Below are 27,768 nucleotides of genomic sequence, written 5' to 3' on the forward strand. Positions count from 1 at the left end.
ATTAAGCAAAGTTGTAGCTCTTGACTCGGCCAACAAAAATGCTGAATATATTAAGTCGGAAAATATTCTTCATGTTCAAAATCGCAAAAATGTCGATAAAATACCACTTTTATCACCAATTTTTTCGGTTTTTCGATTACAGCTCCTGAACTGTTGAAAATTTTACCAAACAGTCATGGGAAGAAATGTAGCCTATAAAATTTTGAAAAACTTTGTAGTACATGCCAAATTCATATACATTTTTTACAAAAGGAAAAATTGCAAAATGGAATATATTTGCGCGCAACGAATTAAAAATTATAAGGAAATCTAAAAGCAGTAGCGTATCTCCGACGAAGAGTCGATAGTCTTTGCGGCTCCATCGGTGGTTGTGTGGTGTGACATTGAGGAATGCGGAAGACTAGTCCCTATATTTAGCCCATCTCGTCCGGATTCAGTTTCGCTTCGTGAATGGATTGTAAATGTGGAGCTTGTTAAGTATTTATTTAATTGGGAGAAAAAGCTACGGTATTTAACGCTGTTTTACGTTATAAGAAGCAGCATCATAATGTTTTGCGGGTACAAACGAGAGGGAACTGCCATAGAAGAAATTCAAGTAAATACTAGCCAGGTATTTTCCCTGTGCAAAAATATGAAGCTGATATATATCTCTGGTTAATGTGCGGCGTAAAGGATCCACAGATTAATGATGTTACTGGGTATATTGCTGAAGTTAAGACGCATTAGAGCTATTGGGTAATACCAACTCGCATTTGTCTATTATGGAACAACAAAGAAACCGTGAAGTCTTATACCCGAATTGGAATGAATTGTTTTGGTTTCATGCACTTATGGTGAGGTCGTAAATATAACATTGGTTGTTCAATTGGAATTGGGCAGGATGAGCAAAGTTTGCTTCCTGCATGTATTCCAGGTTGATGGAGTTTGGATTTTGTTCCCTGGTTATTACTAGGTTGAGCGGCTCTGTGGGGGGTATTCCACATTGAGCGACGGTTTGCGTAATTTTGTTCCCTGGTTGCTGCCAGGTTGAGCGGCTCTGTGATGTTGATTCACATCGAGTGTTGATTACTTTAGTGTTCCATGGACGTATTCAGGTTGAGCGGTTTGTTGGTTTTGTGGAAGAAAATTCTTTAAGTACTTGCAACTGAACAAAACTGAGGAAAATACTGCCTCAGAGTTATATGTCATTTTCTACTTTACGTATCTTGTCGGCATGGCTGTCGTTGATTTCTGAAAAACGTTCAATAAGCAGTAGTAGCAGGTGTGTCGATAAATTACGTTTTTATACCCTTCATCACTACTGTGGTACAGGGTATAGTAAGTTTGTGCATTTGTATGTAACGCCAAGAAATAGTGGTCATAGACCCATCTTTTAGTATACCGATCGGCTTAGAATTAAATTCTGAGTCGATTTAGCGATGTCCGTCTGTCTGTCGTCCGTCTGTCTGTATATGTAATTTTGTGCACAAAGTACAGCTCGTAATGTAAGTCCGATCGTCCTCAAATTTGGCATAGGACCGTTTCTTGGGACAGAGACAATCGCTATTGGTTTTGGAAAAAATCGGTTCAGATTAAGATATAGCTGCCATATATATTTATCCCCGATTTGGTCATAGTTAGCGTGTTTATCAACCGATTTTCTTGAAATACCGTACATCCAAATATTTTATGAATCTCGAAAATCTTGCAAAATATCAGCCAAATCGGTTCAGATTTAGATATAGCTCCCATATATATCTTTCGTCCGATTTAGACTCATATGACCACAGAGGCCAAAGTTTACTACCGATGTTCGTGAAATTTTGCACAGAGGGTAGAATTGACGTTCTACCAATGCTTGGTAAATTTTATTGAAATCGGTTCAAATTTAGATATAGCTCCCATATATATCTTTCGTCCGATTTGAACTTATATGGCCACAAAAGCCAGAGTTTTGCCGTGATTTGCTTCAAATTTTGCACAAGGGGTACGTTTATTAGTATCGTTAAGTGTGTCAAATTTTGTTAAAATCGGTTCAGATTTAGATATAGCTCTTATATATATATATATATATATATATATATATATATATATATATATATATATATATATATATATATATATATATATATATATATATATATATATATATATATATATATATATATATATATATATATATATATATATATATATATATATATATATATATATATATATATATATATATATATATATATATATATAAATATATATATATATATATATATATATATATATATATATATATATATATAAGAGCTATATCTAAATCTGAACCGATTTTTTCCAAAACCAATAGCGATTGTCTCTGTCCCAAGAAACGGTCCTATGCCAAATTTGAGGACGATCGGACTTAAATTACGAGCTGTACTTTGTGCACAAAATTACATATACAGACAGACGGACGACAGACAGACGGACATATATATATATATATATATATATATATATATATATATATATATATATATATATATATATATATATATATATATATATATATATATATATATATATATATATATATATATATATATATATATATATATATATATATATATATATATATATATATATATATATATATATATATATATATATATATATATATATATATATATATATAGGAGTACGTTTAGTACTATCGGTAATTGTGCCAAATTTGGTTGAAATCGGTTCAGATTTAGATATGGCTCCCATATATATCTTCCGTCCGATTTGCACTCATATGACCAGGGGGGCCAAAGTTATACTCCCATATACGTGAAATTTTGCATAGATAGCAGAATTATTATTCTAACTATACATGTCAAATTTAGTCGAAATCGGTTCAGATTATATATATGTAGCTCTCATATATATACGTACACCAGAATTGGGGTAGACTGTTACACATTTTAGACCCATTTTCAATGGAAGTTTCCTCCAATTAACTGGATAGCGTTAGCCGATTTAAATTTTAATTCTAGAGATTTTGTAGAAGAAAAAAATTGTCTCCTTTATATAGCTTCCAGCAAATGTGAAGTAGTTGAGATGGTAACACAAATTTTGGCCTACATAGGGGTGAAGGATATAATATAGTCGGCCCCGCCCGACTTTAGACTTTACTTACTTGTTTTTAATTTTTTGCTAATTTTAATTTGGTAGTGAGGGAGGGGGTTTAAATAATTTCAACTATATTTGAATGTAACGGACAATCATTAGCACACTAGCATATTTGACAACATTCAGCTTTCACATAAATACCATTTTCCCAAAACGCATATGGAAATCCCCCATTCTCTTTAACTGAGTATCCCCGAAAATTCGAATCGAACTAATATGGCACTATACAGAGTCATAGATAACATAGATAAACGGAATTTTGAGATTGGGTAGAATTTTGAGATTGGGTAGAATTTTGAGTTAGGGTAGAATTTTGAGATTGGGTAGAATTTTGAGATTGGGTAGAATTTTGAGATTGGGTAGAATTTTGAGATTGGGTAGAATTTTGAGTTAGGGTAGAATTTTGAGATTGGGTAGAATTTTGAGATTGGGTAGAATTTTGAGTTTGGGTAGAATTTTGAGATTGGGTAGAATTTTGAGATTGGGAAGAATTTTGAGTTTGGGTAGAATTTTGAGATTGGGTACAATTTTGAGTTTGGGTAGAATTTTGAGTTTGGTATGAGTTTTGAGTTTGGCATGAGTTTTGATTTTGGCATGAGTTTTGTACTTGGACGGAATATTGTACATCATTCGGTGATGCTTTGAGTGAGGTTGTCCTTTTTTGATAAAGTCTTCTTTCAGAAATTGCGAATTTGTAACTTCTGCGCAATTTGGAATATCACGCCATTGATCCGTTGTGGCCATTTTGAATGGATCCACATCTACACGAATTACTTTAAACATTTATTTGTATTAGTATATAAAGACTGAAAATATATATTAGGTGTGTTCCTTTACTTTACTCGTAGCAAAAAGTAGTAAAAGAGAGAAATATTGAAAATCCTCTCAGATTTCTATATTTGTTAAATGTACCGGAACGAAAATATAGTAAAAATTTTAAAAATGTCAAATAAAAAACAAAAGAAACATTGTGATTTGAATAAATATTTTCAAAACATGTAGGTAAATTAAATACTTTTATATCGAAATTTGTTTTTGACAAATGGCAGATTTTTTGCAGGAAACTTTGAAATCCTTATTACGATAGAAAGAAGCTATGGTTTTTACTTTGTTATAAAAAGTACTCCTTTTGCAAAATTTTTAATCAAAGTAAGACTCTGGGCCATAAAGTAGAGTAATAGCGCATATTATCAGTATCTTATAAGGTGGGGTTTTTCATTCTGTTTGTAACACATACAAATAACGAATTCTGACTATAGAAAGTATATATAGTCTTGATCAGGGAGAAATTATAAGACGATGTCTCTCTGTCTGGCTATCTGTTGTAATCAGGCTACTTCCTTCAATAATGAACCTATAGTGCTGAAATTTTAACAGACACTTTTTTTCTACATGCAGGTCAATTTTGAAGATGGGACTACTTCGGCCTAAGTTTCGATTTTGCTTCCATATGAACCGACCTCCGAATTGGGGTCTTCATGACATAGACATTAAAACTTTCATCCGATTTGCATGAAATTCAAAACGTAGAGGTACTTTTGGTCCATTAAAGGGTGTGCCGAATTTGGTGTGAGTCGGTCAATGTTTTGGTACTTTTTTCGAAACAAGTGGTATTGGTTCGGCATTGTTTTGAAATTCCAAATTGTGGAGTCTACACGTTAAATCTAAAGCACAAAGGTGCACAAAATTTTCCTCCAGAATACGTAAAATTTTATAAGGAATGTAGTCCTTCTAGACTCAAAATGCAGACCCCACTTTGTTCAAATTTTGCAAAAAAAAAAATAAATTGTAAGGCCCTATCTCGCAAATATTAGATATATTCGCGCACATACACAATCTTTTTATGGTAGTTTATAAGTTCTATCCAGCAAAGCAAAAATCATGAAAATCGGTGCATAATTGCGCGTTTGCCAAGTAAAACTAAATTGCATACATCCGAGGTGTCCAACTTCCAACGTCTATAGACCAGCCCGTGAATCCACTAGGGACCTACAAACCTCTAAATATAGAGAAAAACATTTCAGCTTTGGCACAAAGAAAAAATTATGATGATATCTTAATCCATTAAAAAGTTACAGATTTATTTCCAAAAACAAGCGATTTGGAACTACTTTAGTTTGGAAAATTTGAAAACAAATAATTATTTTTGTCATGACATATCTACAACTTTTACTCGAAAGAATTTGTCGAGTAAAAACTAGTAAAAGTAGTAACTAGTAGTACGTAAATTATAAAAGAGAAGCCTGTTTCGATTACCCAGAAAAAGTGACTTAGTTTAGACATTTTATTTCTATTAAGTAAAATTTGTGCTTTATTATTTTTTTTTTTTTTTTTTTTGGTGTAGATAAACTGCCATAATAAGAATTTTATGGTTTGCATCCCACATAAATAAATGGACTTCTCTAGCTTCTGAGGTCATATGAGTGCATATCGGACGAAAGATATATATGTATATGTGGGCAATATCAAAATCTGAACCATTTTCGATCAAAATTGGCACATTTGAATATACTATTAATTGGACTTCCTGTGCAAATTTTGAAACAAATCAGAATAATACTCGCATATACGCATAAATCTTTTACACAAGTAAGTAGGTATAATACTTTTACATTTTTACACAAATTAGAAACTTAATATGTACTTACCTGGTGGAACTAAAGACTTCTTCAAATTCTTTTGGCCCACATATTTTGGATCGAAATGTTTTTCGCATAATTTGTTGTTTGGTCGTATCAGGTTGGCATTAAGTCCTAAGATTTCACACCAATTCATCTTCTCCTCTGGATCTTTGGGAAATCCATAAAGATGTTTGGGATTTTTACAATTGAAAACACAAACACGAACCATGATGTCAATTAATTGCAAAAAACTAATTAAAACAGGAAAAATAATTAATACTTACTATGATTATCCTTGTCCAAACTGAAGTGAAAATTTTTTGAATATTCATTTTGTATGTACACCCATTGATTCGAATGTTACGTCCATGTACGCTATGGTATTTATCTACGCCGCGCTGTTCTGCGCTGGCTTTAAAATTGCGCAAAGAGAGTTTAATGGTGTACACTAGCGCCCCCAACAAGTTTGACAGCTGTTCTCTCATTTCCACCAAAGATTATAGAAGAGGAAGATGGGAGATTGGCTACTGAGCACATCAAACCATTTACCACATTAGTTTAATACTCGAGCCAAACGCGTATACGACAAGTATTGACATAGCATTAAAATGCAAATAAAAAGAAATTAAGTGCACGAAATAAATTTCCATAAAGGGGAAAATGTAATTTATTTTGTTGTTGGCTAAAATTTAGCATTGTTTCATTAAGAAAATAAAATTTTTCATTTAAAAAATAAAAACGAAAGACAACTAAAAGATTACAAACATGTATTGAACTAACATGGTAAATGCAACATTTGGTATGACGCAAGCCAATTTCCTATCTTCCTCAAGTTTATTGTCTTTGATTTCCACAGCACAAAGCTGTATCTTATAGTCTAGTTAATCTATGATGTAAAGAAATGTCGAATAAACAACAGAAAAGCAGTGCTCTTTAATAATTGTGTCAATTCTAAATAAAAATAACAACGACTTTTCAATTTTTTTTGTGTCAACGGAATCGTTTTTCATAGAGCATTTTGAAAATTTTAAAAGAATTTGTTAAGATTTGCATTAAACTGAAGTGATTCGTATTTTAAAGGTAATTATTTAATTTGTCCGGCATTTGTAGTCATTCAATGGAAAAAAATATTTCCAAAATACAAGAGAGCAAATGGATTTTGGAAGAGAGGATAATTCTCTTGCTTTGGTTTGCTTACATTTAGATCATTTTGGCTCCCATTACCTTCCCCAATTAAGATTTACGCTCATGACATATACAATCACCCATAACGTTGACTCTCTTTCGGTTTTTTGTACTATTCAATAAACCGTAGGCCCTTCTCACCCCTCCCCAATCTTCCAAACCAAAAGAAGGGAAATAAATATATGTGTTCATATGAAGCATAAAGCAATTGTGTGAGCAAGAGTCACCAGTTAAACAGTGGTTTATGTTGACAACAATTTGAAATACCCTATATAGCAATATTTTTATTGATTTGACTATTTCAATTTGTATTCATTGCAATTTTAACTATTCAAATGATTTAAAATAAAAATAAATGAAATTATTATAAAGTACATCATGCGAAAATTTAACCAAAATGTAATGTATTCCATTTTTTGAGATCAATAATTTATTGAAATTTTTGGCTAAAAACAAAAATAAACTCAAATTAAAGAAAAAATCATTTGCGCCAAATCATTACTTTTTTATGATGTGTAGGCAAAAATTTCTTCTACTTCTTCAGTTATCTTTGAACTTATCTATAAGGCCATTGATATTTATACCCACGTTTAGTTCATACATTTTTTGAGAAAATGTAATTGGGCACGGGGGAAAGTTTTTTACAATTTGTGAAAATAAACTAAAACTCAATTAATTCTTCGACTTTTTTCTGTGCAGAAAATCCCCCATTACGAAACCTAATCAAATCTAATATGAATATTACTAACCAAAGAATTTCAAAATATTTGGTATGTATAATGTGGGTACAAAAAATATTTATACAAGTATGACTAAATAATATATTCTTAGATTTACCAAGCCTTAAATGGGCTGACCAAAATTCCCCCAATTTTTATCAATAGTCCCTTATGTCAGTCTACTCGTAGAAACAGTAATTCTGGCAAACAAACAAAAAAGCAAAAACTACTAAGATTTCCAGCCTTAAAATTGGAAGAAACTATGCCAAAATTTTTGAAAAGTGTTCAACCATTATTATCGGATCAAGAATACGAACAAACTGAAGAAATGGCAGCAGAATTTGTATGTAACGAAGGAGCGGAATTGCAAAAAATTTTAGAACAATTGGCTAAGTGTGAGGAAAATTGGTTAGCTCCTAGATGGATGAAAACGGCTTATTTGGGTTATCGTGATCCAGTAACAATTTATTCAAGTCCAGGAATGACGTTTCCATTGATAAGTTTTAAGAATTTCGATGAGTACATCTCTTATACGGCCAAACTAATAATGGCAATGATCAAGTTCAAGAAACGAGTGGATGATGGTTTAATGCCCATAGTAAAAATGGGTAAATTTGAATTGGATAATTCTCAGTTTGGACTTGTCTATGGAACCAGTCGTATACCATTAAACGAAGTTGATGATATAGAATATAATCCTACATCGCAACACGTAGCCGTAATATATAAAAATCACGTAATTATTGAAAATTTCTCCACAGCTATATAGTATACATATATACATGTTAAAATCGGTGGTATTCAGTAGAGATAGTGAATCAACCCGGCATGATATAACATAAGAAGGGTAGATTTAGTTATCACTATTCACTAATTCTTTAAAGAAAGCCTGTAGAGCTAGTGTCGTAAAATTATAATACCATATTTAAAATTCCGGTTAGACGGTAGTTACCTATACCATTTTTGTTGAATATAATAATAAATAAATATTGTTGTGAGTCCAAAGATTTCATGTCCTGAAATTCCGATTGCGAAATTTACTTAGCATAGAAGACGATATAAAGTTTTTTCCTTGTCTAAAAGTCAGTAAACTTTTCAATGAAGTCGTGTTGGCCTTATACTTAAGTGATTGTACGCAAAATATTAGAATACACATGAACCAAATTTTTTGTTTGACTAAGGTCAACTTGGCTTTAATAATTCAGAAAAATTCGTCAAGATTGATGAAATCATCTATAAATTTGTTGACTTGGTCACTTTTGACTACAAAGCAAAAGAGCATTAAAAAATATGATATGTTTTTCAACCCTTTACTTAAAAGACGTTTTTTAATTGAAATATAGCATCATTTCTGAATTTGGAATCTTATGTTGTCGTTAACATGTTTTAATTGACTTTCAGATCATAAAGTGTTTCCTACAATCAAGTACGCAAAACTAAAATTTAAAAGAGAAAGTGTCCTTACTTCAGTTCTCCGCTTCTTTGACTCAGAATCAATTCCAAAATCATTTGTGTAAAGACAAAATCTTTGGAACCGTGCATGCTTTTTTTCAGTGTAATTTTGCTGCCAATTTTCGAACGGAAGGTATTTGTTACCGTTAGAAAACTAAAGACTATACCCTCAAAAAAATAAATCGCTTCTGTAACATATACCCCAAACACATTTTGCTTCAAGCATATACATTAACAGGATTGGTCCAAACAAAATATTGTTTGTATTATTCAAACATGTTATGTTTCACCTTAGGTATATACTACACTCTTAGAAAAATATGTTTTTCATATGTTCCGATATAAACAAAATGTGTTTCGGGCACAATTTTAAAACACAATATATTTAAGTGCAAACATGTAATGTTCCTAAACTAACACTAAATGTTTGGGACATCTATGTTAATATGTTAGAATATATTATGTTTGGGACATGAATGTTTCATAAAAATCATATGTGTGAATGCAAACATATATAAATTTACAAATTTCGACTAAACATACATATGTTGTGATATTTTATTCAAAGCGACAGAGAGTATACAGAAAGAAATAGAGATGGAAACCGGGAGAGTTGACGAAAGATATCAACATAACACAGTGAAAGAATCAAAAGAGAACAATTTCTGTGAAACCGCTTGTATGTTGTTTCGGAAAACTGTTTTATGATAAGGCCAAAAATTTGATATGCTTAAGTCTTAATATTATTTAATTTGAATAAAAAGAATAGACATTCGGAACCAGGAGAATAGAAATCAGGGGTCTTCATAAAAATAACGAAAGGGCACTATACTCTTTTTAGAGTTGGGACAGTAAAATGAAATAAGGAGGAAATAGTGAAAAATTACACAGTAAAATGTATAAAAACAAAGTTTAGTTCCTCTTTATTAATAAGTAGTCCACGAGGAGTTGACGGACACCTTCAAATATAAAAGCGGGCATTAAGTTCGAGTTTTGCAGCTAAAACAATTTAAAAAGTTTATTTTTATGAATTTTTTATTTATGAATTTTTAAAGAAAAATAAAAGGTATTTTAGAGCGATGGTGTTAAATGCTAGTAAAAAACTGTTCACGCCTAAATAAATGTATGTTTATATTATAAAATTATATATGTATATTTATACTCGACTCCACGTTCTTCTTTGAATTCCTTACAAATTTTAAAGTTTTGTACCAAAAACAGTGTTTTGTTACAAAATTGTTATTTTTGCAATAAAAACATAATATTTTATCAATTTCGTTTATATCAAGCACTGTTACTGACTATAAATCTTTAATAACCCACATTTCGAAGTTTCATTATAAAAATTTAATATAGTATAAATATAAATGTGTAAATTAAAAAAAAAGAAAAGTGTTCGGTCGGAGCAGGGATTGAACCCACGACCCTTTGCATGCAAGGCAGACATGCTAACCACTGCTCCACGTGGCAAACAAATGTATGTTTCTGTTAAACAATGTTATGTTTGCATAGGCTCGTGGGCGCTGCAAACTATGCTATATAAATGTAACTTATAACGATAATTATCTGCTGGTGACCATAACAGCTACGTAGCCCAGTGGATAGTGGGTTGGCTTACAAACTGTATGGTTCTCGGTTCGATTCTCCGTGCAGGCGAAAGGTAAAATTTAAAAAATATATAAAAGTGAATAATTTCTTCAACATTATTTGTATTACAGAAAAAGGTGCCAAGAACTAAAATATTTCGTGGAAGCGAAAATTACAAGTATGTTAGGCAATGAGCACAATCGTCTTTGGGAAAAATTCTTCCAAGCATATAATATTTTTTGGGCTCAAAATGCTTCCAAACATATAATATGTTCACATAAAACAAACATATTAATGTTTCGCCAGTATCCAAATATATATGTACTTCCTGCAAAATATGTTTGGAACATATGTTAAAGAAGCGATTTTTTTTGAGGGTGTAGTAAAAAAAATTAATGATTTTTTTTTTGTATATATACATTTTTAAGACGTCAATGGGTTACTTCCATTCTTTTTCTTGCTGCTTAATCTCTAGGTCTCTGTTTCTAAACACATATATGTTTATAGGCTATTTCGAAATTAATATATGCTTGCATCCAAACATATTATATTTTCAAAAATATTATGTCTCAAACATAATATGTTCTAACATATTAACATAGATGTCGCAAAACATGTTATAAATGTGTTAAAAAATATGGGTTCCAAACATATAATTTTTACACCCAAACATATGAAAAACAATCTTATTCGTCCGTGTACATACTACGTTTGAAGAACACTTCGGGCAAACTAATTATAATCAGAGTTGCCACCTTAATTTCATGTCATTAAATTAAAAATAAATTAAGTTAAAAAAATAAAAGTAAAAAAAAAATTAAATCGAAAACTCAATTACTAATAGAATTCATTTTTTTAGTTCTATAAACTTCCTGTTTACAATAAACATGGACGTATTTTAAATGCAAACATTTTGGCCGAACAACTGAAACGTATAACAGAAACTGAAAAAACTTTTGGTATTCCTATTGGTATTTTGACAACTGATCAAAGGGAAAATTGGGCTAATGCATATTTGGAACTCAGCAAGGGTGAAGGAAATTGTCCAAGTCTTAAATGTATACAGTCGTCCTTGTTCACAGTATCATTGGATCAAAATGTACCATATACAGATGGTAACAAATATAATGTTTTAGCCGATCAGATTTTACATGGAGGAGGATCAACTCAGAATAGTGCCAATAGGTGGATGGATAAGACAATTCAAGTATGTTTAATATAAAACCCTAGTAAACTAGATGCTTAACAATTTCAAATGCAAAACAATAGGTAATAGTTAATCCCAATGGTATGAGTGGGTTTTGCTATGAACATTCGCCGGCCGAGGGACAACCTATAGCCCTGATGACTGAATATATAACAAAAATTTTGTAAGTCTCTTTTCCTGGATTTGTCTTGTTTGCCTCCTACTAGAACTTTTTCGTTGTAATCTATAAAAAAAGGCCTCAAGCTTCCGAATTTGAAGATGGATCGAGCGAAAATTACGCATGTGCTTCTAAATTGCAATTCGGCGAAGCTTCTACTTGTCTTCAGGAGAAATTAAAATTGGCTTCGGAAAACATTGACAAATTGACCCAGAACTTCGATATACACGTCTTACACTACAAATGTTATGGCAAAGATTTTTTAAAACAACAGAAATTAAGTCCGGATAGTTTCATACAAATGGCATTACAACTTGCTTTCTATAAGTAAGACAATTTGGGAAATTAGCTGAAAACATTAATAAATTACTTATTTACATCTCCTCAATAGATTGCATAAATGTGCTGCAGCCCAATATGAATCAGCTCATTTGCGAATTTTTTATGGTGGTCGCACGGAAACGATACGCTCATGTTCTAATGAATCACTCGCATTTGCCCGTGCGATGATGAACCCTGCATCCAATGATGTTACCCGAGTTGAATTACTCAGACAAGCTGTTAAAGGTCATCGTGAATATACGAATATGGCCTTACAGGGTCGTGGTGTTGATCGTCATCTTTTAGGTTTGAAGCTCATGGCCGTGGAAAATAATTTACCCATACCTAAATTCTATTCATCTCCGGGCTATGTCAAGAGTACCCATTTTCGTATAGCTACGTCTCAAGTGGCCACTAAAAATAAGGCTTTTATGAGTTATGGTGCAAGCACAGAGGATGGTTATGGTTGTTGTTATAATCCCCGCAAGGACGATATGTTTTTGGCCGTAACCTCTTGGAAATCGAATAAGGAGACTAGTTCTGTGAATTTTGCAAAATCAATTGAAGATGCTCTAAACCAAATGTATGGTATTTTGGAAAAAACCAATACGAATAAGAAGGAGACTCATAGTATGGACAAATGCAAGAAATGAGTTTCATGTGTCCAGGATTGTAGTTTTTATAAATCGTTTAACTTTTTTTAGATGATATTAAAAACTGTTGTTTTTAATATCATCAATGATATTAATTTTTTGCAATGATTTAGAATTTTTTTGCTAATTTGGGTAAAAACTTAATATATGTAGGTATTTTGAAAAAAAAAAAAACATTTTTGTATATCCACAATTTTTAGGCAACACTGCTGAAAAGTCTGAACTCCAAAATTCTGCTGATTAGTGGTAATCAGTTACTTCCTGTATAAATTAGCACGACATTTCTGATAATTTCTAGGGTTGGTAGTTTCAACGCCTTTCGGGCTCGGCTATACAAATGAAGTCCTTTTTCATTGAGCTTAACACGGAAGCAGGCAGCACATTGATAACATAGATTTTCACCATCTGTGGCTAATCATGAGATGTATTTCTTATCTTATGTTATTAAAAACTGCCGAATGGAATTATTTACTTATCACGAACATACACAGGAAAAAATATCACCAACATTTTTCCAAATAAAAAGTTGATTGAAGTTGAAATGTTTTCAATTAATAAATTAATTGATACAATTGATTTTTTAATCATGAAAGGAACATTAACTTAATTAAGTCAATGATTGAACATTTTTAAAGTTTTAATTAAAAAAGTAAATGATACTATCAACTTTTTGTATCAAACTCGGAAGACTAACGTACATTATCATGTAGCTCCGTTAGCCTTTAACTGCAAGTTAACTTTAACTGAAAAAATTTCAGCAGTTAAATTCCTAACTAGCATATGAAATATACGAGGGCGGTTCGGAAACTTCTTAGCCTATCAATGAAAGAGAATAGTTAGTTTTTCATAAATATTTTTATTTTTCAATATAATCTCCTGAAACTTCAATACACTAAGTCCAACGCTTTTCTAGCAATTCTATGCCTTGATTGAAATAGTTTTCCTCAAGGTCTTCAAAATAGTGGTTTACAACTGTAATTGCATCTTCATTTGATGTAAAACGCTTGCCAGCAATAATTTTTTTTTAGATTTTGGAACAAGTAAAAGTCACTGGGAGCTATAACGTACTTTAATTCGTTGATTTTAGCCATTGTTAAAACACTCTTGTGCGCTGGTGAGTTGTCTTGATGAAAAATAATTTTTTTGTGTTGTAAGCCAGGACGTTTTTCTCCAATTTGTACATTTAATTGATCCAAAAGGTTGCAATAGTACTCTGAATTTATTGTTTTACCATTTTGCAGATAGTCAATCAATAAAATACCTTTGAAGTCCCAAAAAACCGTTGCCATAACCTTACCAGCCGATTGAATTGTTTTGGCCTTCTTTGGGGCATTTCCTCCAGCTTCAGTCAATTGTTTGGATTGTTCTTTTGTCTCTGGAGTAAGTGGTGGATCCATGTCTCATAAACAGTTATGAAACGACGCTTAAAATCCATTTTATTTCGCTTAAAACGATCCAAACAAGCTTGAAAAATGTTAAATGTTATGCGTTTTTGATCGACTGTTAACAAATGCGGCACCCATCTTGCAGAAACATTTTTCATCTGTAGTTCTTCATGCAAAATTAAATGAACTCGATCATTTGAGACGCCCATGTATTAGCAATTTCACGCACTTTTATTCGTCGATCATTTAATACCATATCATGTACTTTGGCTACAATTTCTGTTGTTGTTGCTGTTTTTGGACGTCCACTACGTGGTTCATCTTCAATGCTTGTACGACCACGTTTAAATTCAGCAACTCAATTTTTTACTGTTGCATATGAAGGAGCACTTTCACCCATATGATTATGAATTTCTTGTCCCGATAAACCATTTTTATGTAAATATTTAATGACAACACGCATTTCTAATTTTTCCATTGTAAAAAAATTGCGGATGCGTCTTTTTTGAACACCTGTTTCTATGTGAAGGAGTTGCCAGATCGAAACAAAACTTAACATGTGTTCATAACAGAGATGGTAGTTTCCAAAACAGTTAACTTTTTTTTTTTGTTTATTCCGCGCTGTTTGTGCTGGGCTAAGAAGTTTCCGAACTGCCCTCGTATAAGCAAGATGACAGATGTGTCACCGTACGGTATAAAAGTTCGTTAGCTAACAAAGCACTATCGGAGCTTCATGAAAATGGGTGTCAGATAAAACAAAAGTGATGGAAATTAAAGTTTTAATTGATTAAAATAAAAAATTAATTGAAACTTGCTAATGAAATCAATTAATTATTTAATCAAGTATCTTTTTTATGCCCAATTAAAATTGTGATTGAAACTATCAATTTGTGATTGAAGACATTTCAATTAAAAAATTAATTGGATCAATTAATTTCGTGATTGAGTCAGAAAAAATTGTTCGTGTGTACCAAGAGGGTCCCTCTTATAAGATATTAATGAGAATAACTGGATTTTACTTTACTCTCAATTGCAAGACACATCCTTCATATAGCCGAATACGAACAATGTGATCCACCAAGTTAGGCACTACTCGGAGAAAATATTTACAAGAAGTGTATGCGGAAGAAACAACCAGTATCTGAAACTTGACATTCCAAACTGTTTACCCCTTTATTGACAATTTTCGACAATGAGACATTCCCAAATCAAAATTGTCTTATACAAAATTAAGCAATTAATCGATCTATAAAGAGATTTTAGTAAAGAGATTACTCTATGAAAGAGTTTACATGTTTCCCTTCTCTTAGTAAGAGTATTTAAAAGAGTACTTCTGGAACAACTTGTTGTTATTATTAACTATCTATCTGTTCCCCCATATATACGTTATTGCATTGCTTTGGACTTTGTGTTCCGTACATTGCTTGTAGATGCTAGTATTCCATTTAAACCGTCCATGAGCTTTGTTGTTTTGTGCCTTCGACACCGCCTTAATATACTAGTTTCCGAACTTGTTTGGAGTTTTATTTTTGATTACGTGGTTGACTTTCAATTTCATGTCTTGATAAACAAAGTTAACATTTCTTTTGATAAAAAAAACAAGCGGTACCACCATTAAGATTGACAAGCAATCCAAAGGCAACATCATTTCAGTCATTTTACTTTTTGCTCCGAAGAAAGTAGGTGGTAAAACGAACGGACACTCTGCTAACATAATAAGCGAAAGTTAAGTGTTGTAGTTTGGAACGAGATAGTTTGTTGATCTAATCTAAATCAAGCGATAATCGCTTACAAACGTTTTGTTGTTTTATTCTCTCCGAGATTATGTATAAGAATCAAAGGTGAATTTCGGGTTATTACTTTTTTTGTAATTTAAAATTTTAACCGCTAAACTTTTCCTCCCAAGTAGGTTCTCCCAATTGGAAGTACTTGAAGAACATAAGGACAACACCATGCCAATCTTAACACGTAGAGTGCTCACCAATTTGGTAAGAATTTACATTGTATCGCTTTTTGATACGAAAAACTAATTTTCATATATTTTTGTTTATTTTTAGACTAAAAATGCCTTATATGCTCCTACTAAGGTGTCAGCATCCTTATGTGCTGCCCCACTGACACAATCCACCAATGTCCAACAATACAGCAATAAAAGACAGAACCTATTAAAGTTCCCCGCCTTGAAATTGGAGGAGACTATCCCAAAATTCCTTAAAACTGCAGAACCTCATTTGACTCCAGCTGAATTGGAGGAGACAAAAAGAATGGCTTTGGAATTTCAGAAGAATGAAGGTGCAGAGCTACAAGAAATTCTAGAAAAGGTTGCTGAGGAACAAGAAAACTGGCTTGCGCACAGATGGTTGAAATCGGCCTATTTGACATACCGTGATCCTGTTACTGTTTACTCCAGTCCTGGTATGACTTTCCCTCTTCAGAAGTTTAAAACATCTGCTGAATATTACATGTATACTGCCAAGTTAATCCAAGGATTGGTCAAATACAAGAAAGAGGTAGATGATGGCAAAGTTCCCGTTGTGAAAATGGGCAAAAATGAGTTGGACAATTCTCAATTTAGTGCAGTTTATGGCACATGCCGTATTCCCTTACCGGAACAAGATGCTCTCGAGTATAATCCAAAATCTCAACATGTAGCTGTGGTGTACAAAAATCATGTTAGTAATATCTTTGCATACAATATTTAGAATGAATTCTAATTTTTCCAAAATTCACAGTTCTTCAAATTGCCAGTTTACAATCGGAATGGTGTTATAGTAAATGCCAAAGCATTAGCTGAACAATTGGAAAAAATTGCAAACTCTGAAAATAAGTCTGGCATTCCATTTGGAGTTCTTTCGACAGATACTCGGGATAATTGGGCTGCAGCCTATGCCGAACTGATGAAATCTCCCACAAATGCCAACAGTGTCAAAGTGATTCAACAATCTTTGTTCACTGTTTCCTTGGATGAGGTTGTACCATTCAATTCGGAGGAATTATTTAACGTTTTGGGCTTGCAATTAATTCATGGCGGTGGTATCAGTAAAAACAGTGGCAATCGTTGGATGGATAAAACTATCCAGGTATGATCCTACCAAATTTTACGTACGCGAAATATTTCTAGTCCGTTGAATTTTTATATTACAGGTTGTTGTCAATCCCAATGGTATGAGCGGTTTCTGTTATGAGCATTCACCGGCCGAAGGGCAGCCCATTGCCATGATGACTGATTATATTAACAAAATTTCGTAAGTATGGTATTTGTCAAAGGTCTACATCCTACAGAAGAAAGTTGTCTACCACAGCACTAAATTTATATCTCCTTGGTCTAGGACCCGCAACATTCATTATTTACTTAGACCCAATAAAGAGCTCAAAACGAGTTCTTTTTTTTAGAAAATATGTTTTTAAATGGTCTTCAAATACATGTTCTGTTAATTTTAGCAAGGACCAGGAATAGGACTCTTGAATAGGTTTTAATAGACAATTACGCTAACGCAGCGGATATGGAATCATTACAAAGGTATCAGAATCAGAAATAGAGTACCGATATATTTCATTTTCAATCTTGAATCAAATTTTATTAAAATTACAAATTGCCAGACGCACATGCACTATTCAACTCACCACTTGCTCGGATATAACGAAAATTACATTACAAGATAACAAGATTAGGTTAGGTATTTATAGAATATTCAATCCATAGTGGTACATCAGGTGGTGAACTTCTATCTTATCAATGAGTGCTATGTTAAGACCAATGACAAGGAACCTCCGAGTCCAAACGCTGTTTCACTGTGAAAACGTTTAGATTAGCTTTAAAACACTGCTTACAAAGAAACTGAAGAGATTCTTATATATTTTCTATAAATTAAAATTTAACAAACATTTTGGGATTTCAGTTCACAGTCGTATGTTTAATCTTATTTTAATTGTAAATTCCTTCATAATTTTATTGTTTAAAATATTGATTAATTGATGATTCAAAATATTTCAATATATTTTTTTATATCTCCTTTAGTCCCAATACCAAAGAATTTGAAGATGGAGCTAATGATAATTTTGAAACTTTCTCGAAATTACCTTTTGATCAACCCTCACCGGTATTGGAACAAAAAATTAATGAAGCTGCCAAAAATGTCAACAAATTGGCCGAAGACCTGCAACTGGAAGTTCTACAATATAAAGGCTATGGTAAAGATTTCCTAAAGAAGCAAAAATTATCTCCAGATAGTTTTGTACAAATGGCATTGCAATATGCATTCTACAAGTAAGGTCTATGAGATTACCAATTCCATGAATGAGAATTTCTAATTAAATCTTGTATAGGTTACACAAATGTGCCGGGGCCCAATATGAAACTGCTCATTTACGTATCTATTATGGAGGACGTACCGAAACAATTCGTTCCTGTTCTAATGAATCAATGGCATTTGCTAAAGCTATGATGGATCCTAAGTGTTCGGATGAAACTCGTGTTGATTTATTAAGGAAAGCCGTTAATGGACATCGTGAATACACTACCATGGCTTTGCAGGGTCGTGGTGTCGATCGTCATTTATTGGGTCTCAAGCTTATGGCCCTGGAGAATAATAAACCCATACCGAAGTTCTATCAATCTCCTGGTGTTGTTAAAAGCGCCCATTTCCGTGTATCCACTTCGCAAGTAGCTTCACCAAATGAGGCCTTTATGTGCTATGGTCCTTTAACTCATGACGGCTATGGTTGCTGCTACAATCCTCGTGATTTTGACATAATTTTGGCTTGCTCAGCTTGGCATTCAAATGATCAGACCTGTGCCAAGAGATTTGCTAAATCCATTAGCGAGGCTTTGACTAGTATGCGTGAATTATTGGAACGTGCTGGTGAAAAGCCTAAAGCGAAATTGTAAAAAAATGACTGCATCCTTTTTATCTTTTAATTAAGCAAAAACTTGTTTTATTCTTGTATATATGTATTTTTTTTTTTGTAGCTTTATTTAAAATTAAATCCTTAAAGTTTTTGTTCACAATTAAAAAAATTAGAGTTTATACAGCAAAAATTTTGTGGTCGGCTTTTTAATTAAACTTAAGGGCTCATCTAACATTATATTTTTATACAATTATTTACACTTCATGTCACTTTGATTTTTTTTTTGTAATTTTTGAAAATTTAATCCTTTTTGCAATGGTAACAACTGCAGGAAAGAGCAGACTGAAATGTTACATTACGCCAACCATCCATGCAAAGTACACGTTTTTGAACCTAGATAATACGGAGTTAATTTATTAAAACTCACAATGATTTACCCCATACTCACTTCTCGCGATTCCATCATATTGCAACATTGTCCCACGGAAACCACTGGTTTAGGTGATCTAAATGTTCCTCCTGTATTTCCCCATGGCATAGAGGGCACTGCATATGATTCACAAAAACCTCTACAGGCATTTGTTGTTATCATAAATTCCACACAATCTGGTATAGAAATTTTCCGTGTATTTCCCACTTTATGACAACCAGGTCTAAGCCAAGTCTCTTTGCCGTAACACAACAAACTGAACAGCATTACCAAGGATACAACTCTCAAAACCAACATTGTAGATAGTAGAGCAATTTTTATTCGAATTTTGTTTTGACCGTTGATTAATGCTTCCGTCTTACTGTCACTTTCAACACTGGACAGCTATGTTAACACATGCTCGAACTGCCTACGACTACACGTATATTAAAGGATTTCAAAGCTTTTATGTTATGTCTGAGAGTATAGTTGCTGGAGTAGGGATTCTGCGCACTATTTTTAACGGTGACTGTAATGGATCTCGATGATTTTATTCGTGACGTTTGAGAAAAAAAGTCTTCATTATTATTAAAATTTTAAATAGTCCTCATATTGAAAATAGTCATTGAACATCTTGCGAAGAAAAGAAAATGTCATTTAAATGTCCTTATTTTAATCTTTCGCTATTTTTACAGAAAATACTTCTTCATCTAGTCTTCTATAGAGTTAACGATTAAAGAAAGGGAAAAATGGAATATGTAAATTGCAAGCGACGTATCCTTACCCATGAGAAATAAAAGGACAATTTATAAATAACAATTTATATCTGTTAAAATGTAGTGCAATGGACCATAAGCTGCGTGTTTTTCATATTAAAAATCATTGCCAAAGGCTTCAAGCCTTACGCATCAAGAAAAACTTTGAGTTTTCTTTTTTAACACAAAATTTAATCATAATTGAAGATATTTCCCATATAAGCTAGGTATACTACTACTGTGATAGGTTACGTATAGTGGCAACTCGATATTATCAGGCTCACTTTGACTATTCAGTCCATTGCCATACCACAGTGGTGAACTTCTCTCTTATCATTGAGTGCTGCCTGATTACATGTTAAGCTCAATGACAAGACAAGGGACCTACTTTTTGTAGCCGATTCCGAAAGGCGTTCCTCATTGCGGGGAAATCACTTAGAGAAGTTTTGAAACACTTAGAAATGTCACCAGCATCTACCGCTGAAAAACTTTTTGGTGTTCGGTAGAAACTGGGGTTGAACCCACGACCCCATGTATGCAAGGCGGGCATGCTAACCATTTCACCACGGTGGGTTCCTACTGCGATACCACAGTGGTGAATTTCTACTGAGTGCTTCCCGAATCCGGCTCAATGACAATGATATTCTTTTTACGACCGAGTAGGAATGGCACATTCTGCTGAAACCACTTACAAAGAAAAAAGGAAGAATGAACTACGTCGTGCGAAAATTTAACTAAATTGAACTCCACATTTTGAGATTTTCACAAAGAGTTGTTAAAACCAATACATTTTTTTCTTGATCACTTAATTTAATACTTTGTGTATATAAATAAAATTTTCATTTTGCGCGTCAGTCGGTACTTACAATGTACGGCGTATACGGAATTACTGTTTTTGTGGTAATTTATTTAGTTGGAAGAAAGTGTTTTTTTTGCATTTTTTCTAAATTTTATCATTTACCTTTATTTACAGTTACATGTATGTGTGCGTTTGTGCATTTGATGAGGACGTGGCTTGGAATAAATTCGAAAAAAATTAGTTATTGTTGAAAGTGAAACGAAATAGAATGTATAAATATAGTTGCGAAATTATTTCCAATATTTTTCTTTAATGGCTCCCCTACTTTCGCCGACGTAGAAAGTAGTAAATAAGCCTTGACATGAGCAAACGTTATATCTCATTCTTAACATCGGCCAGAGCTCAATCATAATACTACTATTAAAAACATTTAATTTTTTGCAATATAAATACAATATAAGTGACGACCATAACGACCATAGGGAGATTATTATAGGGTTGTCTCCATACTTCCTACCATTAGGGCGTATAATTATTATATTATGTGCAATTACTTATACGTAGCATGGGCCGTTATACTAACCTTCTTATGAAACGTATGATTAATAATAATGCATACTAAGCCATTGCGTTTTATATGTGGTATTTTTCCATATATATGAAACCTCTTAAAAATAGACACTCTTACTCGGGAGGCTTTTTTAAGTGACAATAACATAACGTTTCATTCTCCAATTTTTGGAGTTGTGGAAGGAGGAAGGAGGGGTGAGAGGACGACACTTCTGCGAATATCACATTTTGCTACTTGATTCCAGAAAAGAATATCAATGGTTGTGGATTTCCATAGGATTTCGGGCCGAACCCGAAAAGCGGATTACCAGAATTTAAGAAGAAGTTATTGGGAAATAAAACCGGCTTTCGCTGGGTTCAATCTCAATTTCGACCAAATACAAAAATCTTCTTCGTCGGCGGAATATCTCCTGTCAGTAATGCTGGTGATGGTATCACAAAGTGATGGTGAAAGTGAGCATTGTTATACCACAGTGGTGAACAAAGTGGTCGTCATATATACACATTTTTGCACTGTTAATTTAGAGTGTTGCTTCAAAACCCCAACATAATACGCACCTTAATAAAAACAAGTGAGTAAAGTCGAAAGTCGGGCGGGGCCGACTATATCATACCCTAAACCATCCCTACTGAATTAGTAAACATAAGCATTTGTGGGGTATCATTGGTATAGGTTTTGGAGAACATAAAGGGGGGTACATGTTTATGGGTGTCTTGTCACAATCTGAGCAGAAATGTCTAATATTAGGAGCTATAGTTTATTTTGCACCAAAAGAGTTAGTATGCCACTAATATTGAGTCCATTATCAAAAAAGAGGAAATCGGTCAATTAGTTGTGGGTAATAAATCCAAATTTCTGCACATAGGGCAATAGATTTATGTAAGAGCTACATGTAAGTCTAAATATGATCAGCTAGTACATCAAAATTTGAAATATAAATAACATAGGTTAAAGAGTATTATGGCCAAATATGACAAAATCGAGCGATGCATATATATGGTACCTATATCTAAATCTGAACCAATTTGTATAATATTTTGCAGGTATGATTGATACCACAGAAGGTCACTTTGTGTAAAATTTGAGTGCGATCAGTTAATAAATGAGGCCCCTATGGTCAAAAATAAGGTTATTAGGGGCAAATATATCTAAATTTGAACCGATTTCGATGAAATTTTGCACATACAGTTAGTGCTATAGAAGATTACATTTAGCTAACCTTGGTTACGATCGGTTGATAAATAAGGGTTTTACGGCCAAATTTGGCGAAATCGGGCGATACATAGGTATGGGAGCTATATCTAAATTTGAAACGATTTCGATGATATTTCGCACATACAGTTGGAGCTATAGAAGATTACATTTAGCCAACTTTGAGTACGATCGGTTGATAAATAAGGGTTTTACGCCCAAATTTGACCAAATCGGGCGATACATATATGGGAGCTATATCTAAATCTGAACCGATTTCGATGAAATTGCGCACATACAGTTAAAGGTATAGAAGATTATATTTAGCCAACTTTGAGCACTATCGGTTGATAAATAAGGGTTTTACGGCCAAATTTGGTAAAATAGGGCGATACATATATATGGGAGCTATATCTAAATCTGAACCGATTTCGATTATTTTTGGCACATATTGTCAGTAGCATAAAAGATTAGAGTAAGCCAAGTTTGAGTAAGATCGTTTAATAAATAAGGTTTTTATTACCAAATTTGGGAAAATCGGGCGATACATATATATGGGAGCTATATCTAAATCTGAACCGATTTCAATGAAATTTTGCAGACTTAAAGGGTGATGAAAAAGTTTACTATGTGCAAAATTTGATGGCGATCGGTTTGTAAAAAAGCGCAACGTGACTCCATTTGTCGAAATCGGCCGATACATATATATTGGAGTTATATCTAAATTTGATCCGATTTCTTCCAAATTCAATAGCGCTCGTCCTTGTGCCCAAAAAACACCCTGTACCAAATTTCATCCAAATCGGTTAATAATTGCGACCGGAATCCTGTGAACAACAAATACATGGACGGACGGACACCAAGCGCTAGATCGACTCAGGAGGTGATTCTGAGTCGGTCGGTATATATTTTATGGGGTCTAAAATCAATATTTCTGGTAGGCACATTTTTTGGCCGATCAAACTTATTATACCCTGACCACTATGTGGCTTAGGGTATAAAAAACGAAACCTTCATTTTATCATAAATTTTAAAAGCGCAGTGGAAAATATTCAAAATGCTTCTATTCGTGAATCGCTGATTTAAATGGGCTAAAAACTACAATTCTTCAAATGTAATTAACACATATGACACACAAACCTTAATTTAATTTTATTTATTTATTAAAATATGCAACGAAGCCTTACAAAGGATTTATACAGTTACTTAAATCAACATTTCAAAAACTACTACACATCCTACATATGAATGAAATGATGATGATGATATAGAATGGATGATAGAATCGCGGAAACGATGAAATATGCAAACAGTTTTTAGCTTAAATGCTAATCTTCAATTAATTGATGGATTATGTTTATCATGTTAAGAAGATTTTTCCACACACACACAAGTTGATGAGTGAGTATATATGTAGAAATAATTTATATGTCAAGGATATGAAGTGCTTCATATCACCTATCTAGAAATTTAATAGAGATTTTATTCTACAAATTATGTGACCAAAGGCAATCAAGCAAAAAATATGGAAAAGATGTTTACATACATATATAGATATGAGGATGTATTCTAAGGGAAATGTTTTAACATTCATGTTTTGTTTTATATGTGTCCGATGACTGATTTTCAGTAGACAAAAAGAAAACTGCTCTTTTTAATTTTTTTTTTGCTAAAACACAAAAAATCTGTGAACATTTCTGATATAATAATAATAACATTTGATGTAACAAGAAAAGATCTATATCAGTAGGGATAACAATTTTTATCCGTTTTGCCAGGAATTTAATTTTTTGATAATTAGAAAAATAAAAAAGTCTACCAAAAACAGCAGTGTGGTGTGAACAATTCGTTTCCATTTCTTCAGTTCCAGAAGCTGCAATTTTCACTCGATTCAAATATAATGAAGTATTACATCCATAGAAGATGTGCTGAAAATGTTTGAAATCTGTCCTATTTTGCATAGCCCACATACAGACCGATCTACGGATTTGATTTCTAAAAGTGCGCTATCGTGATTTGCTAAAAAAAATAGATGTACAATATTCCACCGATTTACCAAAAATTTTAAAAGTTGTGTTTCATTTTAATACCTTACACTGAACAAAATATTGACCTAATATAAGATTATGTAAACAGTTTTGATGTAAAGAAATAACACAGGGGAACAAAATTGACCTTTTTTGTGTTGATTTGAAATTTTTAGTAATTTGAGGTCGCTGAATCCAGATCTGCACTTGTTTTTTTTTTTTTTTCTACATATACCGAAAAATCGAGCTGATAGAAAAAAAACCAAGTGCAGATTTGGATTCAGCGTTTCAAATAACCTTAAAAACAATATTCAGTTTTTAATCAACAGAACCATAAAAAACGAACTTATTACATAGAAACACTTACCCATTAGAAAATGTTTTTTTTTTTTTTTTTTTTTGTACGGAAATCGCGATTTATATCAATTCAGTAAATCGTGAACAAAATCAAAAGTTTTGCACCGATTGTAATGAAATAAAGCTCATTTCATTCGAAATATACTTAACTAACTGTTTCTGGACAAAAACAGTTATTTTTGTCCCGTTTTTATTTTTTAAGAATTTTGAAAGAAAAAATTTTTTTTTTGTTAAAAATTTCAATTTTTTTCAAAACTTTAACGATATCACTAAAACTACTTGGAAAATTGAAAAAGAAAGACGGCTTAAAGAGAATATTGTTTGGGGTTTCCAGATTTTTTTAATTTAATGTGGTGAACCGTTTTCAAGTTATTCCAATGTACGTAGCGGAAGTGCCTTAATTTGGAACATAACGGTATATCTCGAAAAATCCAGCTGATGGAAAAAAACCAAGTGCAGATTGGGATTCAGCGTCCCAAATAACCTTAAAAACGATATTCAGTTCTTTATCAACAGAACCATTGTTCCCTTGTTTAATCTTTTTTAAATTTTTTTTCAATAAGAAAACATTTTTTCCTTTGAAGTATCTGTTATAATTTGGATTTTTAAATTGGCATTGTTAACATATCGGAAAAAGAGAATAGAAATTCCATAAACAATATATGTATTCTAATTTTAATTTTATCACACCTAGATTTCAATCTCGATAGCTCCCCAGAAAATGTATTTTTTTTAAAGGAATGTTAAAATTTTCTAAGTAAAAATTCCAAGTAAACTTTTTTAAGTGTAAGCTAATGATATATACTAAGCCTTTTTTCTATCAATGACTTGATGAGACCTTTACCAATCCTCCAAATTTATTTGTTAGACATTTAAAAGGCGCAATTTGTTTTCCATTTTGCCCCAAATTAAAGTTTAAAATTATTTTCGACGCGAAATTTTATATTTTCGTGTAAGGCTTATATATTCCGATCTCTTATTTTGACTCGAAAAATTGTCATTATTGTTACGCAATTGGTGTCACAATTATACTTAAAATCATTTTGCATTTGATATGCCCATTTCAAATACAGACATTTCCATTAACAAGAATTCTACAATGTATCAAGAAGAGTTGAGTAAATCATGTTACGGTCAAAAAGTTTTGTAGAAAAATAATTTTATTGGATTTTACATTTAATATTCAAAAAAAGAGTGCCATTTCGTAAATGCAAATCAAAAGTTGCGACAAAACGCAAACAATAAAAAACAAAGAAAAGTTTTAAATATTCATTTCAATAAAAATTAATAGATTCACACAAGAAAATCAGCCACCCCTTATACTACAATTCAAACTCTCTCTCTCTCTCTTACACTCACCCACACTCAAATGTCAGCATAAGAAAAGGACCTGTTGTGTATAAATACGTATGCTATGTCGAGCAACAAGTTATTGAGTTATAAGCATTGCAAGGGAAAAAACAAAGAATGGCACAAAAAGAAATTCGCGGCATAGCAATGTAATAGGATTTAATTTTAATTTCAAAAATACCGATATTAGTAAATCCCCGATTTTCTTTTTAGCTTTCTATTTGCAACGCTATGGTCATATAGTTGGGCACAAGTTTTGGATGTACAGCCTATCAATAATATTCCTGCAGCAGGTCATTTGGGCTGTCACCAAAAAATGCTTACATACCGTGTAACCCAAGCCGATTCAAAAGGACGCGAATGTTGGGATTATGTCAGCGTTGCTGCTTGTTGGGGTCACTGTGACTCCAGTGAGATATCCGATTGGAAATTTCCCTATAAACGATCTTTCCATCCTGTTTGTGTTCATGCCACACGTCAACCTGCTGTTGCAGTTTTACGGAACTGTCACCCGGAAGCTGATGAATTTGCTCGTCGCTATGAATACTTGGAAGCGGTATCGTGTCACTGTCACACTTGTTCTACCATGGATACAAGTTGTGAAGCACCAGCCAGTAACATTTTAGATGTAAAGTCAGGAGTGAAGGTGTTAGCCCTTACCGGTTTGGACTCTGATAGTTTGGATTATTAGAAGTTTGATAGTAAATTGTGAAACCAATGTTTAATTTTAATGACAAAAAATATATTGTAAAAGAGAAATACATACGAAAAACTCACAGATCTAAGGATAGATCTGTTCTGTAAAAATCATAATAGAAGATATTCATATAAATAGTTTAAATGAATATTTATACAGCGAAAATTTTGTTTAATAAAAGTCGGCATAAAATGAAAGTAATTTATTTTTTTTATTTATTTAACTCATTTTACAACCAAGCCGAAATGGCCATATACGGTTACAGGGATACTCAAAATAAAGAATTACATTAAATTTACTTAAAAAAAATATAAAAATAATTAGGACTACAATCAAGGACTGCAAAAACTT

At 32.6% G+C, this 27,768-nt stretch overlaps 3 protein-coding genes across 11 annotated transcripts; 2 read left to right on the forward strand and 1 right to left on the reverse strand.

Annotated features, from left to right (window-relative positions):
- Positions 1-6,596: 6,596 nt before the first annotated feature.
- On the forward strand, positions 6,597-19,451 carry CRAT (Carnitine O-Acetyl-Transferase). Of its 5 annotated transcripts, none has more exons than XM_075293111.1 (7): positions 6,597-6,827; positions 7,632-7,702; positions 7,764-8,387; positions 11,550-11,897; positions 11,960-12,060; positions 12,133-12,381; positions 12,446-13,133. In XM_075293111.1, exons 2-7 carry the CDS (start codon positions 7,667-7,669, stop codon positions 13,026-13,028), a joined length of 1,941 nt encoding a protein of 646 aa, XP_075149226.1. In that variant the 5' UTR covers positions 6,597-6,827; positions 7,632-7,666; the 3' UTR covers positions 13,029-13,133. The 5 variants fall into 5 exon arrangements, with proteins under 5 accessions (XP_075149226.1, XP_075149228.1, XP_075149229.1 ...); XM_075293113.1 differs by lacking the exons at positions 7,632-7,702; positions 7,764-8,387; positions 11,550-11,897; ... (1 more) ...; positions 12,133-12,381; positions 12,446-13,133 and adding exons at positions 16,320-16,401; positions 16,471-17,085; positions 17,146-17,493; ... (1 more) ...; positions 18,432-18,680; positions 18,740-19,451 and having other exon boundaries at positions 6,639-6,827; XM_075293114.1 differs by lacking the exons at positions 7,632-7,702; positions 7,764-8,387; positions 11,550-11,897; ... (1 more) ...; positions 12,133-12,381; positions 12,446-13,133 and adding exons at positions 16,323-16,401; positions 16,471-17,085; positions 17,146-17,493; ... (1 more) ...; positions 18,432-18,680; positions 18,740-19,451 and having other exon boundaries at positions 6,639-6,827.
- Gpa2 (Glycoprotein hormone alpha 2) lies at positions 19,344-21,310 on the reverse strand. 5 transcript variants are annotated; one of them, XM_075293118.1, is made up of 3 exons: positions 21,292-21,310; positions 19,710-20,210; positions 19,344-19,654 (listed from the first exon to the last, which is right to left on the reverse strand). In XM_075293118.1, exons 2-3 carry the CDS (start codon positions 19,986-19,988, stop codon positions 19,562-19,564), a joined length of 372 nt encoding a protein of 123 aa, XP_075149233.1. In that variant the 5' UTR covers positions 19,989-20,210; positions 21,292-21,310; the 3' UTR covers positions 19,344-19,561. The 5 variants fall into 5 exon arrangements, with proteins under 5 accessions (XP_075149233.1, XP_075149234.1, XP_075149232.1 ...); XM_075293119.1 differs by lacking the exon at positions 21,292-21,310 and adding an exon at positions 21,118-21,284 and having other exon boundaries at positions 19,710-20,199; XM_075293117.1 differs by lacking the exon at positions 21,292-21,310 and adding an exon at positions 21,118-21,284.
- A 5,424-nt stretch (positions 21,311-26,734) lies between these two features.
- Gpb5 (Glycoprotein hormone beta 5) lies at positions 26,735-27,618 on the forward strand. The gene is made up of 2 exons (XM_075293124.1): positions 26,735-26,869; positions 26,934-27,618. The coding sequence occupies exons 1-2, from the start codon at positions 26,838-26,840 to the stop codon at positions 27,409-27,411; spliced, it is 510 nt and encodes a 169-aa protein (XP_075149239.1). The 5' UTR covers positions 26,735-26,837; the 3' UTR covers positions 27,412-27,618.
- The last annotated feature ends 150 nt before the right edge of the window (positions 27,619-27,768 follow it).

Source organism: Haematobia irritans, chromosome 2 (genome assembly GCF_050003625.1).
Source record: "Haematobia irritans isolate KBUSLIRL chromosome 2, ASM5000362v1, whole genome shotgun sequence".
NCBI lineage: Eukaryota > Metazoa > Arthropoda > Insecta > Diptera > Muscidae > Haematobia > Haematobia irritans.

What these genes read in the sequence shown, in the direction of transcription:
- CRAT (XM_075293109.1), top strand. An exon ending in CTGTGGTGTACAAAAATCAT is followed by an intron (nt 17,086 to 17,145) that starts GTTAGTAATATC and finishes CAAAATTCACAG; the next exon opens with TTCTTCAAATTGCCAGTTTA. An exon ending in TTGCAATATGCATTCTACAA is followed by an intron (nt 18,681 to 18,739) that starts GTAAGGTCTATG and finishes AATCTTGTATAG; the next exon opens with GTTACACAAATGTGCCGGGG.
- Gpa2 (XM_075293118.1), bottom strand. Translation starts at nt 19,988, where the DNA reads ATGTTGGTTTTGAGAGTTGTATCCTTGGTAATGCTGTTCAGTTTGTTG. An exon ending in ATATGATGGAATCGCGAGAA is followed by an intron (nt 19,655 to 19,709) that starts GTGAGTATGGGG and finishes CGTATTATCTAG; the next exon opens with GTTCAAAAACGTGTACTTTG.
- Gpb5 (XM_075293124.1), top strand. Translation starts at nt 26,838, where the DNA reads ATGGCACAAAAAGAAATTCGCGGCATAGCAAT. An exon ending in GAAATTCGCGGCATAGCAAT is followed by an intron (nt 26,870 to 26,933) that starts GTAATAGGATTT and finishes TTTTCTTTTTAG; the next exon opens with CTTTCTATTTGCAACGCTAT.